Source organism: Nannobrachium achirus (genome assembly GCF_963921795.1).
Source record: "Nannobrachium achirus genome assembly, chromosome: 3".
In the NCBI taxonomy this organism is placed as follows: Eukaryota; Metazoa; Chordata; class Actinopteri; order Myctophiformes; family Myctophidae; genus Nannobrachium; species Nannobrachium achirus.
Window position 1 is genome coordinate 46,607,658 of NC_137812.1, and position 21,658 is coordinate 46,629,315.

At 41.9% G+C, this 21,658-nt stretch overlaps 1 protein-coding gene across 3 annotated transcripts; it reads left to right on the forward strand.

The window, feature by feature from the left end:
• Positions 1–6,764: 6,764 nt before the first annotated feature.
• On the forward strand, positions 6,765–17,654 carry ap1m2 (adaptor related protein complex 1 subunit mu 2). 3 transcript variants are annotated; one of them, XM_080721990.1, is made up of 12 exons: positions 6,765–6,971; positions 12,330–12,486; positions 12,690–12,757; positions 12,945–13,075; positions 13,748–13,895; positions 14,071–14,197; positions 14,887–15,029; positions 16,061–16,132; positions 16,291–16,449; positions 16,807–16,932; positions 17,207–17,282; positions 17,424–17,654. In XM_080721990.1, the coding sequence occupies exons 1-12, from the start codon at positions 6,930–6,932 to the stop codon at positions 17,447–17,449; spliced, it is 1,275 nt and encodes a 424-aa protein (XP_080578116.1). In that variant the 5' UTR covers positions 6,765–6,929; the 3' UTR covers positions 17,450–17,654. The 3 variants fall into 3 exon arrangements, with proteins under 3 accessions (XP_080578116.1, XP_080578117.1, XP_080578118.1); XM_080721991.1 differs by lacking the exon at positions 6,765–6,971 and adding an exon at positions 7,208–7,303; XM_080721992.1 differs by lacking the exon at positions 6,765–6,971 and adding an exon at positions 7,537–7,581.
• Positions 17,655–21,658: the final 4,004 nt, after the last annotated feature.

Here is a 21,658-nt window from a genome sequence, read left to right on the forward strand (position 1 = left end):
TATCTGTGTTGGCCGAAGGGGCCTCATTCTGTTGGTCTGGACCGTGCTAGACAAACGTTTAATGTGTAACCAGTAATCTTGTGCCTTTCCCATCAAATTAACATCTGCCTACTCACCTTGCTGTTATTACATACATGCCTTATCATGGACTCCACTACCTTTCAAACTGACTCCTATGGTAGTTATTTCCGTGGCGCTTTTGCCCCACTCAGTCAAAAAAAAAAGAAAGAAGGAAAGAAAAAAAAAGGAAAACAGTAATTTGCCTTGTTGCCTAAGCTTCTCATGGCTTCACTTACGTTGGTTCTCATGTGAAAGCCACAATGTTCATTGGCATTTATTATTGTTTTGCACAAGACTAATAATTATATCTAAACTAAATATATTTTCTTTACCATTTTCCTTTGTAAGTAGTTATTTTGTAATTATGTATATTCAGAGTCGATGGTTCAAGGATGGTTTACGTTGCAGAAAGAAGCTGCTGAATTTTTGAAGTCAACCAAAGTGTGTGTGTGTGTGTGTGTGTGTGTGTGTGTGTGTGTGTGTGTGTGTGTGTGTGTGTGTGTGTGTGTGTGTGTGTGTGTGTGTGTGTGTGTGTGTGTGTGTGTGTGTGTGTGTGTGTGTGTGTGTGTGTGTGTGTGTGTGTGTGTGTGTGTGTGTGTGTGTGTGTGTGTGTGTGTGTGTGTGTGTGTGTGTGTGAGAACTGACACACACGTAGTTATTGAATGACATGGGTGTATAATTTTTGAAAAGCTTGTAAATTGTCTCTGTTGCTCTTTTCTTGTTTTGTTTTTTATAAACTATGTTCACTGTGGTGTTAAATTTTTATGTTTGTACATTTGAAAACTAGAAATATTGTAAATATTGAGTACTATTTATTTTTATTGTCTGACATTAGTACCTGTCTGGGTGTAAATACAGATGCTTACATTAGCACATTGTCAATTGTTCCTCCAGACAAGTCATTCTAATGCCTGCAGTATATAATATACTGTAGCTAAGTTATCTAACTTATGTTCAATCATAATGTTGCACTCATGGGCTGTATTGTGTATGTGACATCCTATCACTGATGTATGTATGGATCATTGCTGCTCGGTAGCGCTTTCCAGTTGCAGCTACAGTAAAGCAGTGGTTCTCAACCTTTTCAGGCCGTGACTGGGGACCCCCCACCCTGACGAGCACTAAGATGACACAGTTCTATTGTGAAAATAGCCGATCTACATGCTCACAACGCCTCGCGTTGCGAGGCGTTGTGAGCATGTAGATCGGCTATTTTCACAATTTCTGCCTATAATATTTGACAATTTGTCCAATGTTTAATTTGTCATTTTAGAGGTATTAAAAAGTCCTTAAATTGTCACTTTAGAAATGTGCAAATACCTTCTATACCCTTAAACGTTATGTTGGGTTATTCACTGTTGAGTAGATAAACAATGTTTCACATTAAGTTAATCATCTGGGGACCCCCCAAAATAATTTGGCGACCCCTCTGGGGGTCCCGACCCACAGGTTGAGAACCTCTGCAGTAAAGGCTAGATTATAAATATTAACCACTTTAACCCCTGGCATTCCTGTTTGGGGCATTTCATTATAGGCAAAATAAAACAAATTGCCTTTTAATTTCAAATGTTCTTAAAAAAATTGCTGATCTATAAGCATACTGTATAATGGCATCGCGCAATGAGTTGTGGCCTTCTCCAGATTGGCCAGTGGTTAATGAATACTTGAGAGGTTCTACTTGTTCCTTGAGTTTTTATTTTCTCATCTAACCATGAATTATGGTACATTTCTTTTTGTGGGATCGTTTAAAGCACACTATTCTTCATCACAAGTCTGTAGGATCGAGAGCACAATGACAGTCTGCATGTTATTACATAATTATTAATGTGCTCTTTTTTTGCAATTTCTTTGACTTTTTACATTTGTTGTTAAATAAAACAATTTCTCAATCATTGCTTTGTCTTTTACCTTCCTAAGGGACAGTTATGTTATTTGAATAGGTGGCTTTTGGAGTCAGCTAGACCTACTGGCTTTGGGTAAAGTGAACCAAGCTGATTTTGAAACAGAAACAAGAATCCTTTGGCAAGGTTACCAATATCTGCACTAAAGTCTGAACTTGTAAGGGCTTCAGTCGGATAAGCTCCCTTTAGTCTGCTTACATTACAGGGCACTGAGGGAAGGGAGATGAGTATTTGGGACAATTGCAGTGGAGAATGATGAATGTCTACACTGTAGTATTCTTTTAAGTGGTTCCCTGGGAGTCACCCAAAATGCTAAATGTTTCCCCTACTTTACTGGTTCAAAAATAGAAACTAATTTGATATTAAAAACATGTGTTGGCAGGCTTTTCTTCTGATTATTTATGTCACGTGTGGTCACTAGTTTTTGGCTGTGGATAGAAAGGGTTGTTTGTTACTGAACCTGCTTAATATTGTTGAGAGATTTCAATGGATTTCCTTGTAAATGAAACAACTAAATGATTTATGTATATCATGTTCAATTTTAACCTTTTAAAGAGAAGAACATTCGATTCTCATTATTTGTGCAGTTCAGTTGGGCTCACAGACCCACCCAAGCTAACCAACAATATGAACACCCTCATCCATAATTCATTCTTAATGACTGACCCTTTGTTCACCTCACCCCCAACAGTGTTTTGCCTTCTATAATGCACTGCAGTCAGCAGTCACTTAAACATTTTCAATCAACAAATGGTGTATCATCTATACCTTTCCAGTGGACTTGTAGAGACTGGGATGTAAATAATATAGCCTATAGACTACATTCAGAACCAGCTCAGTGTCCTTCTGATTAGAGTGTCCGCCCTGAGACTGGGAGGTCGGGGTTCCATCCCAGGCCGGGTCATACCAAAGACTCTGAAAAATGGGACCCAGTGCCTCCCTGCTTGGCACTCAGCATCAAGGGCTGGATTGGGGCTTAAGTCCCTGATACTAACGTCGTGTCCAGGGGTGTACTTGTACATCAAGTTGCCTCATGCTACAGAAACAGGAGATAGGCTCCTGCCCTATGGGCAAAGCTTACTTAACATTCAAACAGAGGTGGGGGGCTAGTTTAGCTCATATCTATGAAGTGTTAGAGAAGAATTCCAGGGTAAAAAAATACAATGTAATCTGAAAACAAGGCACAAAGGCAAAGCAGAGACCAGAGAAACAGGCTTCTCCAGTATTGGTCATCGTGGTTTTCAGTAGAGGACCCAAATGACAATGACATAGTCTCATTTTAGAAGTCGGCTCACCAAAGTATTGCCTCTTCGTCAAGTGAGAACCAACCAGACAGTAAAGTCTTCAGTGTTCAGTATCTGTTTGTAACTCAGGAGAGGACTAGGAGAGTGTATAAGTGTCCCATTTGTGTCAGAATGAAATGAACATTGAGGGTACAGAGATGATAAACCCGGTTAAAGCTGATGAGTCATTTTCGTCCTGTCCTCCACACAGATACCTAATTTGTCAATGACACAACACTAAAAATACCTGACACCCTTTTAAAGAGACTGAGCAAAGTGTGTGTAGCAAGCTTTAACATCAGTATGGAAAAGCACTGACTGCAAACCAACTCACTTTGGTATGTTGCCCTTCTACAACTAGCATCCACATTCCATTCTAAAGAACTGCTACATTCTACACATTACAATCACATCCGGCAGAGAGCAAACATGCCTGAATCATGCGAATGTTATTCCTTAGTTTTATGTACATAGTACTGTAATTGTACAAAGAGTAATATTCCAACATTTGGCATTGACTAATGAACCAACTATAGGTGGTCATTATCTGGGATTAATTTCAAAATAGGCAGATTTTTGAAACTGTCATGATCTTAAATATGTGCCTATTTCTTTCTTTCATCATCAGCACCATTGTTGAAACGTGACTCTATTCATATGGCCATACTGACATGCAAGAGTACTACTGCATCATGGCCCCCAATGCAAAGGATGCACTCATCCAGGTGAAACCCAGGTGACAAATGACACCTGTTCTCCTAAGGGCAGAGGGAGGGGGGGGGGGGGCGGGGGTTGTAAAGCTATCATCTGTATCTTCTCCACACTATTTGCGTATGCCCGCTGTGTCCCCATTGGCCGATGCGTTGAGAAAGGGGTGGAGTATAATCTCACACCACCCAGACGCAAGTGAGGATTGGCCACAGAAATGGCAAAGGGGAAGTGAATAATTGGACAGATATTCCTGTGTCAGGCCACCTAGCAGGGAACTAACATCCCTGATGATAAAGCAATAACATCAACAATAGGCTTTCTTGTACTCAACCTGGCAACCAAAAGCCAAACAAACCTAACCACATTGTCTCAGTCTCCTGGGGGGACGAGGATACACTTGATACATTGCTGAGCCAAATCAAACATGCTGTAGCAAAGACACTTGTTATCTTTCAGTGCTCTTGTATTTTTCTAGTACAGGTACATTCGCACAGCATCACTGTGGGGCCTCTCTTTATCACTTACAGAACTAACACCCACAGCTATCGTCATAGTGCATATCATTGAAAGCCATTTTGATATCATTTTCACTGTAACGTGCTAAGCTGAACTCAGTTGACCCAGACAATTTCTCATAACACTGTGCTTTATAGGAACATTATAAGATTACATGATGCTGATGCATATAATAATGTGTCTGACAACCAGTGGCATCAGTTCAGAGCTAAAAGCTAAGGTATGGCAACATGACGCGCATGCAAGACACCAGTCATGTTGCCATACAGGTCATGTATGACACCAGTCATGTGGCCATACATGTTGCCATACAGGCATGATACATTTATTTTAAGAAGTACATTCTATTTTTCCCCACGTTTCTACGGTTTCTTGGGCTGGATATGGCAGCCTGGAACAGGTGCAGCTAAACTTGGCATGTTAGTAAACGTGCCACAATTAACAATAATGAATTGCACCTGTGTAACTGACCTGCGGAACCTGGGAATATACCATTTTGTCAAGATGGGGAGAATACAAGTGTGGAGAATATAATTATAATACCTTGTTAAAGTGACCATTTTGTTCAATTTTGCATTTGTAGTAATTTGACTGTAATTTAACAACATAATAGCCAGAACCAGAACTTTTATTTTCACCCCTGGACCCAGGGTATGGCAGCTGCATACCCCTGCCATACCCAATTGACGCCCCTGCTGACAACCCACTCCAGTGATTCTAATGTGGTTCCCAAATCTGTGGGCTCACCTATGTAAAAGTCTATATGGGTATTCCCCAGAATCCCTTTTATGCCCTTGAAGATCCCTGATGTCATCGATATACATCACTGGCCAGATGGCCAAGACATGGCCCATGTCTGTGTGGCTGGTTCAGAAAAGGGATTGTATGTTGTGATGTCATGGGAACCTCTAACAGAATCGCTTTTATGCTCATATGTGGAGATCCCTGATGTCATCAATATTAAGCCCATATAACAGGACTTCATATGGGAATGCCCATATATGGAGGAAGACAGCCCATATCTGTGTGGCTGGTTCAGACAGGGATCTCCATGTATGGGCATACAAGGGATGTACCATCAGTACATGGATCTCCATATATGGGTACCAGGGGTCTCCATATATGGGTACCAGGGGTCTCCATATACATCACTGGCCAGATGGCCAAGAATTGGCGCGAGTCGCATGTCGCCCTGAGGTGTCTTTCTAGTATATTAAGGAAACCTCTGTCTGTCTGTCTGTCTGTCTGTCTGTCTGTCTGTCTGTCTGTCTGTCTGTCAGTCAGTCAGTCAGTCAGTCAGTCAGTCAGTAAGTCAGTCAGTCAGTCAAATCAGTCTCTCTGTTCTGCATGCCTCTCCTCAGTGGGTTTAGCAATTATCTGAACTTGTATGGGCATTGACCAATTAGCGTTATGCAGACAGTGTTGAGGCCCGTTTTTCACTTTCCCTGAATGTAAGCTGTTTATTAACATTTTTGTTTAAACACCGGAGATTCTGAGTTCAGGGTATGGGATCTGATCTGTCATGGATGTTGAGGGTATGGGATCTGATCTGTCATGGATGTCTAGCCACTGGCTACACTTAGTTTACACACACTCATGTAAGAAAAATCACACTTGTGTGAAGTGAGAGGTGCTCTAAGGGGCGTTCTGTTTGTGACATCAGCTATGGTGATGTCGGTCTCTGTGTACTTTCTATGATGTTAGTCTCGTGTGAGCTGTTGGTACTGCATACATAGGGACACATAGGCCTACAAAGGGACATAAGGACCTACACACCAAGTCAAACGTAGGAGTGGCTTCCACCGACCACCGCTCAAAAAGAGCAAACTCTCAGCATTGCACTCATGGAGTGCAAAGAAAGTGGATACATTTGCAGCAATGTCAAGTGAGCCCACAAGTAATGTAGGCTACCGCTCCTGATTCTCACTGAAAACCAGGCAAGAACATGTGAAAGAAAGTATATTTGTTCAGCCTACTCTACATTTCCTTATTAATATTTGACAGAATTAATAAAAAAATAAGAAAGATAAAGTAAAATAGGCTACATCCCCCCCCCCCAAAAGGACACTTTTCTTTTTACTCTGAGCTGAGGGCATGCCCCAGGCCTCTGTGGAAGTCCTGCTCACAAACATAGGCCTACGCCACAGATTAAAAACAGTTGAAACCATGTGTTAATCTATAGCGCCCTCTCGTGGTTATATGGTGCACTACAGTGGCCCTGTGCAATCCAGGTGAGAAGGTCTTTGTTAATGTTTTACCTGGCTATGGTGACGTCAAGTCGACACACGACCTCTCCAGGAAAAGAGGAATCCATGATCACCTTTAGCTTTATAGGAATTTTTGTGATCTCCATGGCGGAACCAAATTCATATTAATTAAGGTTTGACAGGACATTTACATTTGCTCTTGTCTACAGAGTCAGTTTTTAGATCAGAAGGCAGCTATAGTCCTGAAGACAATGTCTGCCTCTGCTGTTTTCGTGCTGGATTTGAAAGGAAAGGTAAGATCAATTCTGAGTGAATATTGATAGCGGATGTAGGAGACACATAATGGGCCTATTGACAGGCGAATCTATGTCAACCAAAAAGTATTTGTATTTTTTTTTTTACTTTTGTCCTAAGTTGGTGCAGTTTAACTGTTGCTTTAAATGTGAACTATCAGTAGCTTTCTGTCACTGTGTCGTTAATAATTAATGAATGGCTCGCCAGTCGCCACAGCCACAGGTCGTTTATTCACGGGGCCTTTCCTTGTCACTGCTTGTCGAAAAGAACTGATCTGCAAGCTGACAAGTGACAACACGTCGCGAATTGATACAACACTACCTCAGCTTAGGTCTGTTATTTTCGACAACAAGCGACGACCCCTCGCGATGGAATAGGCTATAAATTATAACCTGGCTTCAATGACAAAAATCTAAAGTGACCTGCGTCATGCGAACTCCCCTCAACCCCCGAATTATTTCATTTCATACTGCTGCACTGTAATTATAATAGGCATGAGAAAAACAATCATCCTTTGTCTTGCCCTGCAGTCATGTAATCTAAGATGTAGCCTAGGTAACGGACGGCGTTCTATAAGGATATGTAGATACATGCTAGACGTGGTTTCAGGTAACTGATAGAGAAACCTCTCCAGACCAGACTAATATAATATGTCATAATGCCTTTATATAAACTGTATCGACAGTTAGACCTATCACCTATCACGTGTGTGTGTGTGTGTGTGTGTGTGTGTGTGTGTGTGTGTGTGTGTGTGTGTGTGTGTGTGTGTGTGTGTGTGAGTGATAGAATATGTCAATTAAATAGTTGACAAAAGCTACAGTAAACAACATTACTTCGAAATTGTAGACTACTCAAATTCAGTAGGCCCAGGCTAAATGCATTTTAGTTCATTTCACCACATATCTATCCATTTAGAATATAGTAATTGTTAGGTTATTTCATTCATAGCTGAGGAATAGATTGAGTAATGCACTGTCTGGCAAGTAACACCCATCACTCAACCGTCACAGCAGATTGTAGGCACATATTTGTATGGTTGTATTTGTTCACCCATTTCCATGTTTTTGTTCAGTCACATTCTGATACTGACAAGAAAAGGCAGATCTGATATGTGAAATATATTTCATGTGCTGAGATGTATCAATTTACATGATAGTAGAGGAGCCTATCAATTTTTGTAATTTTGGAATGATAATTTTTGTAGACATGTATATCTTCATTCTTGGGGTTCTCACAATGCCAAAAAAACATGTCTTAAATTTTTCTTTTTGTGTTTAGCATGTGTAATTAGCATAATTAGCCAATTAATTGCCAAAAACAGTAAATGGCAATAACTTTGCTTCTGGGTAACTTATAAAGGTGATCTAAGAGTCTAAGTCCATGTTTGTGAGGTCCAGAAACTCATCTGTTACCATTGTGAAGTCATACAACCATTCCTAATTAGCATAATTAGCATAAATTACGCAAAAACAAGGTGAAAATAAGCAAATTGCTGCATTTCTTTGTTTTAGTCAACTTTGAAAGCTTCTCACAGACTCTAAGATGTATGTTTACAAGTCCAGGAATTATTATTATCCTATACATGAATCATGCAACCTTTTGTCTGTGTAATTATTATGTAATAATCACACCGAAACCAGAAATAGCTATATTTCTTTATATATCCCTCATATAAAATAAAGAACAATATGAGAAATGGTCACAGAATTATCAGATCGTTTATACTAATATGTACAGAAAGTTCTGTAAACACATTTAAATAGAAGGGTCTCCATCTTCGTCGTCGTCATCGTCAATCCCCAACACTTGCGCCTTGCTTACATTACAACACACCTCTTCATCTGCCCCACACATGCACATCTCAGAGCAGTTCAAATTTTGAGATCGACAAGAACAATGTGACATGCACTGGGATTTCTTGCAGCCACATTTGATCAGTTGAGTAATGTGGCTGGAGCTGGGGGATCCCGTGTTGTGACTGGCACCAGATGATCTCCCTCAGCCTCCCATCCATATTCAGTTACTGGTGGCATCTGTGGGTTAGGTACGTGGTCCTGATGCCATACCATTGCCTGGTAATGGGCACGGGCAATGGCTTGATGTAATGCTCCTTGTGTAGGTGGCAGCTTCTCTGCTTCTAATTGTTTCTTTGTGAATAACCTCCACCTGAGTTCACCAACATCCACAAGATTTGTACCGGGCTCGTACAGCTGGCAAACAAATGCTTCAATCTTTTTTTCTGTGTCAGAACTGAGCTTTTTTGAAGTACCTAGAGTAGCAAATGCAGATACCACCTCCACAGGACACCGTTGTAGGGCTTGCCAACAGGTTAACTTTCCCTTTCCAGCAAAATGGCCTGTCTGGTCAGCTCCAGTGAAGGCATGGAACCCTGGTAAGGCTGAAGTCCTCGTTTTACCCAGTGCCTGCACTACTGGCTCCAGTGAGATGATACGTGTTTCCCACACCGGTGATGAAATAGGTGTCCTTGCACAGCTGATTGTACCGTCGGATTGCAAGAACAAAGACATCAGTGTCCGGAGACTCAATGTAGAGCTGTGTTGCCCTCTTCAGACAGCAGGCTGTGCAGGATTATCCTTGTGTCAGCCTCTTCCTGTGAGCTGTGGAGATGTTTTACATCGATATAGTTTGAGTGGACATCTTGCCTTGACGTGATTATGAAAACGTTGGGTTTCCCCTGGAAGTGTAGGAGGGCTTTCTTAGCAAGATAGACAGTCAGCTCATCTTTGGTGTGGATACCTGACAAGAACTGTTTTTCAGACACCTTCCCTATCGGTGTGTTGTCTTCCACATGATAAGTGGTAGGGGGCTTGCCACCCTGGCGTCGCTTACGCGTGGCCTCCTTCAGTGAAGATGCAATATCATAGCGGTCAAATACTACATGGGTCTCACTATGTTCTTTGGTCTTCCTGTCCAGTATGGCTATGAAGTGGTCAGCCCACTGGGAACATATCTTGATCCATGATGGCTTTCCCATTGCCTGTACCAATGCCATTCCATCTATGACAGTTACACTCTTAGATGGCAGGGGACAACTGTCAGTGGCAGCACTCTGTGGTTGCTGATCAACACCAACGTCACCAGTCCTCTTCTCATTCTGCAGCTCCTCGAGAATGGTCATGAGCTTGCTCTTGTCTGTGCAGGGCCGAAGCTCACCAGTCACTGTGAAGAGAGCACGTGGTTTGGCAGTGAACTCGTGCTGGCCAATGGCTTCTTTGAGGTTGATCTCTGACCGTGATCGAGCAACAATCAGCATTCGAGCAAACAATGACCTGTCATCCTTCAATTCCACCACCTGGTCAGCGAGCTTGTGTTTCACAACTTTTCCTGCACTCTTCCACATCTTCAGTTGAACCTTTTTCATTCTGGCCCAGACACTGACTTCATGTTTGTTATTGCGTGCTTTCACAAAAGCAACATAGTTCTGCTGGCCAATTTCGTCTTGGCTGCATACATCTTTCTCCACGTGGGGTGGCATCACAACTTTTGGGATGATATTGGGTAGGTCTTTGCCATCATATGTTAGAGGATTCAAAGATGACTTGATCACATGCTTCAATCGAAGTACATTCTTTTCCTGCCTTGTCCAGACAGCAATGGACAAGTCATGGTGCTCCTTTTGTGTAGCTGTTTGTGTGCCAGCCATCTGGCATGCTTCTTCAGCAAGTCTACTCAGCTCTGGTGCTGTCAAGAAGAACCTTTCCCTAGCACTAGCATTCTGAGTAATGTCCACAAGGCCTCCAGTGACCTTCATGATGCGAGTGATGTGCTCAAGGGCATGATCCACCCCAATGGCGCAGAATGGTATCTGATTTTTATTGACAGTGAACTGCCCATCCATACATTCTTGGTATATCTCTGGATCTGTGGTCTGCAGGGCCTTCATTTCTGCTAGGTAGACTGGAACCAACCGGGCATACTACTGCTTGTCATGAGCAAAGAAGTATTTGCATAGCTCATCCAGGGAAGAAAGATGAAGTTCCCAGAGGCCATCACGGGTAGCACGCATGAAAGTGTATATCAGTAACACCATTTCAATAACTATGATTAGCTTTATCAGCTGTGATCCCTCACAGCTGAAGCACAGTTGCTTGAGTCATTATGACAAGAATTAATCTATGGATATACTAACAGAAAAAGAAACAGGTAATTTCCTACTTTCAGACTAATTCATAAATCATGTATGCAGATTCTACTAATGACAAAAGGTTGCATGATTTACTTACATCAGGATAGGAATTTCTGGACATGTAAACATACTCAATTAGTCAATAAGAGTATCAGATTATCTCTCCAAAGTCAGCTAAATGTGAAAAATGAAGCGATTTCCTGATTTTCAACTTGTTTTTGTATAATTTAAGCTGATTATGCTAATTATGAAAGGTTGTATGACTTCACAATGGTAACATATGCATTTCTGGACCTCACAAACATGGACTTAGACTCTTAGATCACCTTTATAAGTTACCTAGAAGCAAAGTTATTGCCATTTCCCGTTTTTGGCAATTAATTGGCTAATTATGCTAATTACACATGCTAAACCCAAAAAGAAAAATTGAAGACATGTTTTTTTGGCATTGTGAGAACCCCAAGAATGAAGATATACATGTCTCCAACAATTATCATTCCAAAATTACAACCAGCAGAATCACTTGATTGGCTCCCCCACTATGACCCCTTTTGCAGAGGGTGAGAAGTCTATACTAGTCTACATTCCTTAATAGCAGGCGCACATTATCCCATTGGCTGGGTTCTTAGAGCTGCAGCTATATCAAAAAGATGTTCTTAGTGATTGTTCTATCGATAACTTTGTAGATTAAATGAATAATCACAAAGCAGATGTTTTTTCTCTTTGTCTCAGTATCAGTGAATCGACACCGTTTTTTATAATCAACTAAATCGTTTAGGCTAACCACTTCAACCCTGTTTTATACTTAGATTTTATACTACTAAAATATTAGAAAATGATCTATGGGGCGGTTCAGATCATTTTAAATCAATTACTTTTTTAAATCGATTAGTTCCCCACAGGGTTTATTTACTGCATCACTGAAGAACTAATATAATGTATATGTGCTCCACTATTTTGCAGAATGCAGATGTTACGTTTTCGCTTGCAATAACATTTTTCACCTCGCATGTTATTATTGTATTTCAAACATTCTTGTTTGGAAAATGTGTTGCAAAGAAAGTGTGAGTCATTCTAAATTCATAACAGTTGCTATTGTTTCCCTAAAATGATCCATCACTGCTAAAGGAAACATTAGTTCTCATTCGTACATAGATTATGTACTGTAGTTGTCTGATAATAACCATGTGATGTTATTTTCCCTCCTCAGGTATTGATTTGTCGGAATTACAAAGGAGATGTGGACATGGCAGAAATTGACCACTTTCTGCCTTTACTAATGAACCAGGAAGAGGAAGGGCTTATTTGTCCTATAATGTCCCACGGCAGCGTTCACTTCATGTGGATCAAGCACAGCAATTTATACTGTATCTTTTTCTTGGTACTTGTTACTGTCACTGCAGTGGTGTTGAGAGCCTCATAATTATAATACACAAAATGCATTTGGCACTGGTTTATTTGGCACCTTTTGTTTTTAATAAGAGTTCTCCCTCAAATCATTTCGAGATAATTCTGACTTTAATTGTAAAATAGCAATTATGTACAATACTCCTTGACATTACCTTTCTAGTGGTGGCCACTACGAACAAGAACGCCAATGCTTCTCTTGTGTACTCCTTTCTCTACAAACTAGTTGAGGTGAGTCAAGACTATATTTGGTTTAATTTATGTGTGGCATTCTTCTTAATGATGATTTGATTGGTAATGGTTCATTTTATTGTGTGGGAAACAAACAACAACCAAACAGCTCACTTGTCCATCTTCCAAAGTTGTAAGGGTGTCATTTGGGTGTATAGCACCATGATGTATGTTGTGTGTCACATAGGTGTTCACAGAGTACTTCAAGGAGCTGGAGGAGGAGAGCATTCAGGACAACTTTGTGGTCGTCTATGAGCTGCTAGATGAGCTGATGGACTTTGGCTTCCCCCAGGTCACAGAGAGCAAGATTTTACAAGAGTGAGACTCGTGCAGCACATGAGCACAAAACAGATCTTATATAGAGCCAGACCCACATATACGTTTGGCCTATATATCGGCCATTGTTTGACTTTTTTGACAACATTGGTGTGGTCAATTATATATTTTATAGACGTTCTCTAATAGAAAGCAGGCAGGCTCACTGGTAAAAAAGATTATCTGCACTGACGCAGGAATCCGGGTTCAAATCCGATGTTACTACCATTTATTTCCAAATTCTAGCCCGAGCTTTTAATACGCAAAATCAATTTGGACCCCAAGCATTTAAAAGAACCAGGTGGCTATTTGCAGCAGGCTTTATTCTTGCACCGGCCTGCAGCAGGCCATTGTTTGGTTACAGTTCCAATTAGGTTGAAGAAACTGCAAATAATAGCCCGGGCGGACCCAAATTAGGCTGAAGGGCACACCAAAGCATCTCAAAGGGCTCACCAAAGGTCCATGGCACAGTGGTTGAGAAGCACTGGTCTAGGATTCTCCAAAATGCAAATGCACACCAAACAGATCTTGTATAATGATATGTAATGGAAAGTTATGCACATATACATCAAACCCATAACATTCATAACCCTTGTATTTTATGCATATACAGTATTTAGAGGGGCGCTAGTAAAAAAAAAAGAAAAACTTTTAAGAGCTATATCCTCTGTACAGGTACATCACCCAGGAGGGTGCCAAGCTGGAGGTGGCCAAAACCAAGGTGCCGACCACTGTCACTAATGCTGTGTCCTGGAGGTCTGAGGGCATCAAGTACAAGAAGAATGAGGTCTTTATTGACGTCATTGAGTCCATCAATGTGCTGGTAAGCTGGGATAGGATGTGGTTTATTGATCTGTGTTTATCTCATGAGAGACGACATCACAGCAGTAATATTAAAGCAAAGAAGAACCTATTATTATCATTATTATCATTTATATAATCTGGTCATTCTTCAGTATTTGTCAAATTATTCTGTTTGGTGAATCAAACTACTGTAGGTGAATGCTAATGGCAGTGTGATGAGCAGTGACATCGTCGGCAGCATCAAGCTGAAGACCATGTTGTCTGGGATGCCTGAACTACGACTGGGCCTTAATGATCGAGTCCTCTTTGCTCTCACTGGACGTATGTACACATGCACGCATGCACTCGTATGTGCACACACGCACGCACGCACGCATGCACGCACACACGCACGCACGCACGCACGCACACACACACACACACACACACACACACACACACACACACACACACACACACACTCCTTACAGGTAAAGTGACAGGTTCACATTGTTAGTAAACAACATCAGTTCAGGACAAAGTTCAACACTTAACTTTGACCGTAGGCTTTCAGTCGTGCCCAGTGGTGTGTTCTAGACTTTTTTTGAGGGCATACTATAATCTATGATTCGTGGCTTTTCGTGTGGCCAGGGCATATGCCAGTGCATAATGCCTATCAAAAACGCTGCTTTGAAAGGTTCACGAGGGCAGACGCTATTCATATTTTTATTTCAGACGCTGTATACTTGCGTTACAGGTAGAACACAGCATTGGTCGTGCCTCCTGAGGGCTTATATCACCCCACCCCACTCCACCCCTAAATCCTTTATCCACGTCTCAAGGCTCAGCTTCAGAGCTATTGCTTTTATATGCAAGCACTTGTTTTCCTATGTGACTCACTCCCATGACTCCATTAACACACACACACAATGGCATTGTAATTATTCTTTGAATACCAGTAGGGGTCACTGTTGTTATTTTTTTTGCTGACATTATCCTTCATACTTGAAGTTTGCTGTGTTTGCATTTAGGTGACAAAGGGAAAACCGTGACCATGGAAGACGTGAAGTTCCATCAGTGTGTGCGCCTCTCGCGATTTGAAAGTGACCGCACCATCTCCTTCATCCCCCCAGATGGAGAGTCTGAACTCATGTCCTACCGCATTAACACTCATGTCAGTCCCATTCTGTCCCTCATGTTCAGTTCACACATCATTGTTTAGCACTAAATGCATAATATTTCTATGAAATGAGAGAGGGCTGGTCAAAGGAACGCATTCAAGTGAGATATGTCTTGATGCACAATGGCCATTGTTACTAATAATGAGTGTGTTAGAATACATAGGATAACTCATAAGATCATAAGATAAGCTTAGATTTAAGGCAAGCCATTTAATATTGAAGCTTGTAGAATGTAGATCTTCTATTTTTGCTTAAACAAAAAAACTTTTGTCATTTTATCGTCTAATCTGGCTTTTGGGAACAACCTGACAGTCTTTGAGTTGCTTGATTCCTATACAAACCCATTGTAACTTCAAACTCCATTTTAACCATGATAGATTCATTCATTCATTCATTCATTCATTCATTGAGAAGACCCAGCCTTTTTTTCTGGTGACTCTTGGCACCCTCTGAATACGTGAGCAGGCACGTGTTATGTCAATAACCTTTTTCTTTTATTTTTTAATAATGTATTTATTGTGTTTAATTTATTTCATTTCCGCAAAAAAAAAATATATATATATATCGACACGGCCTGCTCACGTATTCGGAGGCTGTCAAGAGTCACCAGAAAAAAGGACAGATGTTTTCATTGAATCTATCATGGTTAAAATGGAGTTTGAAGTTACAATGGGTTCGTATAGGAAGTGCAAATGTGGGGGAATTTATCTCAAATATCTTAATACTGAATCAAGCAATTCAAAACTTTCTGGGGTGTTCCCAAAAGCCTGTGAAATATAATGTAATCTATATAATATTGGGCTATTATAACCAGGATATAATCAATTAAAACCATTTAAGACCTGTTTTTGATTGTACAGCTGTGTCACTCAAAAATAGTGAAAACAGATTTTTGAAGATCTTTGGAAAGTTTTTAAATCTTATGAATCTTGTTTGTTTTGAAAATGTTCACCTATAATGAAAGGCCCAAAATAGAGATGCCTTGTTGAAAGTCGTTAATTAAGCTGCACTCTTTCTCACACAGGTCAAGCCTCTGATATGGATTGAATCAGTGATAGAGAAGTTCTCTCACAGTAGAGTGGAAATTATGGTCAAGGTACAGTATTACAGTACATTACTCAATTAAAAAGGTCCTACTGGAGTAGTTAAAATAATATTTAGTCATTTGTTTGACATGTTCATAGAAAAGAAAAATTGTTCAAACTAATTAATGTATATGAGGCTTAACTTCTTGTTGTTCTTGTTATTTATTAGGCTAAGGGCCAGTTCAAAAAACAGTCTGTGGCCAATAATGTGGAGGTGATTGTGCCTGTACCCAGTGATGCAGACTCGCCCAAGTTCAAAACCAGCACAGGCCACGCCAAATACGTCCCAGAGAAGAACATAGTGGTGTGGACCATCAAATCTTTCCCTGTAAGAAGTCCACTTAATCGTCCCTCCTCTATGCAGCTACATGTCTATTCCTCTGTCTGAGTGTCTGTCTATTACTTTGTTTATCATGGGATTCGAGTCCCACTGGTGGTGGGTTCAGGTCCCATAGCTGTAGGGGGTTAGTCCCATTTCTTGTACAACAACTTTTGCGGGGTTTGAATCCCACATCTTTAACTACTTTTTTATGCCATTGAATGCCTATGTATTTGTAAAGAACTTTGAACTGCTTTTGCTTATGAAACATACTGTAAAATTGCCCTGCCTTATTTCAAGATTTAGACGGAGTAGACAATCTATATATATTTATTTATGTATTCATCCATCTGTCGATCCATACAGGGAGGTAAAGAGTTTCTGATGAGGGCTCATTTCGGCCTGCCCAGTGTGGAGAATGACGAAAAGGAGGGCAAGCCGCCCATCACTGTTAATTTTGAGATTCCATACTTCACAGTCTCTGGGATACAGGTGTGTCATGTGTGTTAATTTAACTCTGAGATCTTACAGTGTCCTATATGTACTATAAGTACTTTTATCTTTACATGGCTAATATTATATATTGATACATACATATATTTTGGCTCTATCTAGCACCTCAGACGTGCAATGTTAAGCACAGGACATGCAAAACCTATGACCTATATTGCAGAGTGAAGTTATCGGAAAAGCTGATGATCAGATTAGAGTCGACTAATTTGCTTAGGTAAAATACTCTTGCCTTAACTTCTGTGTCTTTCACTAGGTGCGGTATATGAAGATAATTGAAAAAAGTGGTTATCAGGCGTTACCATGGGTCCGCTACATCACACAGAGTGGAGGTAGAATTAAACCTCCATATTTTATAGAAGAGCTATTGTTCTTTGTAGTAAATGATGGTGATAATGATGGTATTAATACAGTAGCCTATATAACATGGTAGTAATAATATATTTTGCTTTACACCTTTTCTCTTTCTTTAGATTACCAACTAAGGACAAACACTTAAAACCGCTGGGCTATTCCTCACCTTCAGACTTCCATGAATTTGCTCATCAGTTAATGAAATTGCACTCCAAACGAATGTCTTTAACTTTTACTTGTGTGCTTCAAGTCAAATATTTTACAACCCTTGTTTTATTGGAATAGTATTCATCTTGATTTTAATGTTGTCGTTGTAAGACTGTTTCAAATTATTAAACCTGTTTATGAAATGACTTAGTTTAGATATTCGGATGATTAATATTGTGTATTCTGTAACTCACTCTTTGCTTCTGTAACTAATTCCGGATAGTGTTTGGCTCAACTGATCTTAAGCACTTTGTGGGCGCCTCAATGTTAATTTAGCTATGTGTAAAACAATAAGGAATAAATGTATGTTTAGGAAAATAGTTGGAAATCATGCATACATGATTACAGGTCATTATCATACCCAAATCTACCCTTAAACTTCTTGTTTATGCCCAACATGACTATCCTCAGGTTTTGTAGCCATTTGTAGAAATATTAGGCACAAAAAGTCATTACAAAATGATTATATGTATTTGGTCCTTCATTTATAATATAAATGTCAATATAAAATAAAATGTAAAATGAATAATTGGTACCCAGAGTTCTCAGGTGCCCAATCTTTCCTGGTTCAACCACTTTTACTTTGACAGGAATCCCCCAGGGGTCTCCATTCTCTCCTTTGTTACCCACTACACTCAATTATCTTTGTAATAGCTATGAAGAATGTTTTGCAGAATATTTTTCTTATGCTCCAGAATACTAATAGCTAGGAGGACACTAGGATATCACACTAGCACTCTAGCAGTGGTGGTAACCCACTGAGCACGCCGTCTAAAAGTGGTCTAATAGACGTATAGATTTGGAAATTTATTAGTGGTCTAAACTTAGACTAGACGACTAATAGACTTCTAATAGTCGTCTAAATGTAGACCGTCTAGACGACTATTAGAAGTCTATTAGTCGTCTAGTCTAAGTTTAGACCACTAATAAATTTCCAAATCTATACGTCTATTAGACCACTTTTAGACGGCGTGCTCAGTGGGAAGCTATATAGACAAGGGTCCGTTTAAAATGTACAATTCCGCACAAAACTGTACACGTACACCCAGTGGCGTATCCAGCACTCCACAGTTGGGGGGGACATATTTTGACCAGCCCACATTGGCCGTGCGCGAAGCCGCCCGGCCCGCACCAAAAAAAATCGGTTATTTTATGTTCAAAAACGGTTATAAATCGGTTATTTTTTGCCTTTGGATATTTGGGGTTGATTTACTGCTGGTTCTTCAACTAAAGCTGGCCGCACACTAGCCGATAATCGGGCTATTTAATTACCCTCCCGACAATCGGGCTGCCACCGACTGAAACGGGCCCGACTATCGGGCATGAACGTCGTCTAGCGTGAGGTCTCACAGATCCACTCGGAGCCCAGCCGAGTGGCTCGGAGGACGATCGGGACCAGCCCGACTCTTTTCAAACATGTTTGATATTTTTCTGGGATCCCTTGTCTGGAACAGCAGCGGGTGACCGAGAGAAAGACAGCTGCTGGTCGACAGATCTCTCTCTCTCTTTTTCTCTCTCCATCTCTCCCTCCCTCCCTCCCTCCCTCTCTCTCTCTCACACACACACACACACACATACATGCACACGCGCGCGCACGCAGACACACTTTTCATACCGTCCACATCCATCCACCCAGGTTCTATCTTGATTGCTTGCGATGGAAACTAAAACTCAATACGGGTTTGTTTTATATCAGCAGAAATAGTCGCGTTCCCAGTTCCCAACAGCACACGAGTGACTGTCTGACACATCTCGCTTTGCTCTTGCAAGTACACGCCCACTGCCTGATCTACAAACCCTACAACGTGGCGCGGAGCGACACAGTTTGATCTTGGAAATCTAATGTTCTGTGCGCCACACAGTCATACGACTAATCATAAATCAGGCTCCATGAGAAGCAGACGGCACGCAGCACTTGACCAGTTTAGCAGCGGAGAGAGAGGGTGAAAGTCAGAGTTGAACAGAGGCATGGATGGACATGAAACAAACGTGTCAAAGTGAACTCATATTATCATCAAAATGGGACACAAATTCCTTATTGAAGCGTTTTTTTTCCTCCATTGCGCGAAGCGATGCGATGGTGTGTTGTGTGGATAACACGTTAATGTGTTTGTGTGTGTGTTGCAAGGCGAACAGTCCCCGTGACAGTTTGTATTGATCATTATATTATGTATTATTGTTTTGTTCAGGCCCGACTCAATCTGAATAGAATCCCGTAGCGTGCGGAGCGCCCGACTTTTCAAAACGGCAAGTGTGAGCCCGTTTAGATAATCTGGTCAGAGAATCTGAAAAAAATGATCCTGTAGTGTTTAATGCTACCCGATTCAGTCGGGCCAGATTATCTGTTAGTGTATGGCCAGCTTTAGAGGTAATCTATTAGATCAATAGATATCAGATCACCATCAGACACACACTACTAGCATGAACTTACTTGGCTTCATCATCAAACTCTTCAGTCTTGGAGCCTAGAGTAATCCCATTTCCTGATTCCCAGGGTGGGCAGCCCTCCCTGGGCTGCCCACCCTGGGCTGCAGCCCTCCCTGGGCCGCGGGCCCGCAGCCCACCTTGGGCCGCAGCCCACCTTGGGCTGCAGGCTGCAGCCCACCCTAGCGCAGCCCACTCTGGGCTGCAGCCCACCCTAGCGCAGCCCACCCTGGGCTGCAGCCCACCCTAGCGCAGCCCACCCTAGCGCAGCCCACCCTGGGCTGCAGCCCACCCTAGCGCAGCCCACCTTGGGCTGCAGCCCACCCTAGCGCAGCCCACCCTAGCGCAGCCCACCCTAGCGCAGCCCACCTTGGGCTGCAGCCCACCCTAGCGCAGCCCACCCTAGCGCAGCCCACCCTGGGCTGCAGCCCACCCTAGCGCAGCCCACTCTGGGCTGCAGCCCACCCTAGCGCAGCCCCCCCTGGGCTGCAGCCCAGCACCCTGGGTTGCAGCCCACCCTAGCCCTGTTATAAATCAGCCACTGACTAGCATGAACTAGCATTTGAGACACACACACTTTACAGTGCTCTAACTGAAACTCTGGACTCACTGGTCTCATTTCTATCCATAAACCCTTGGATATATAATAACCCCCAGGGGTCCACGGACCCCCGCGGACCCCTGCGGACCCTTTTGCCCCCCCCCCCCAAAAAAAAAATTTTTTTTTTTGGGGGGGGGGGGGGGGCGGCGGCCCGGGCCATTAGATACCCCCCTGCGTACACCGCCTTTTTTCATACCTGCTTTTGTAGTTTTACTATCAAAGGTCAGAGCATGAATGAACTGCTGTTTGAAGACGTTCAACGTATGCGAATCGCCCGCTTTCTGCGCTCCACGCTCTCATTGGTCGACTGCTGCTGTCATATGGTTGCTGTTGCCACAGTGATAGCGTAGTAACCGAGTTGTAACTCCGCCCCTTTCACCATATATGGAGCGCAGCCTCACTAAATCTCTTGTGATTGGTGGACGTGGGACAGTTTCCAATGTTTGTAAATGTGTGGCCAGTGTGCGCTAGCCTCCGTCTCCCCTCAGCGCGCAAATGTTCCACTCTCTAAAGTTTATAAACTTTTAACCTGCTGGTTACATACATTTGAATTTTACCGCATTTGAGAACAACGGCTCCCAGAGGAAGAGCGGCTCGCTGTCTGGATTCTCCCCCGAGCGAACAAGGTAGGTTTTAAATAAAGCTCTCGGTGCCCGTCAGCCTTTTAAATGTTAGCGTCGGTTAGCATTTAAGCTAACGGCATACAATTGCCCACTTTCTCCAGGGTAAAAGGAATATTCTGGACTCTTGTCGTTTAAAATGTATGATTTCTAAACGCTAGGAAGCCGAGCGTTTGTTAGCGATGCAGATTGTCATGGTGTGTCAACGGGGAAATGCTGTAATAGACCAAAAAATGCTCAGCTGTCTCTAGGTTTCTGTCATTGTTACCTCGATTATAATTAATATAAAATGTAACCCTCTTGATGCAGTGGCTCTCAAACTTTTTCATGTCAAGGACCCCCAAATTGACACCTATTTACCCGCGTACCCCATTTGAAAAGATATGCCAGGCCAGCCAGGAGGCAGGGACCCCCATAAGAAAGATTTTTACGGCTCTAGCAGTGATTCTCAACCATTTGATCCTCCGTTTGACATTCATTAGGCTACGGACCCCCCATTTAA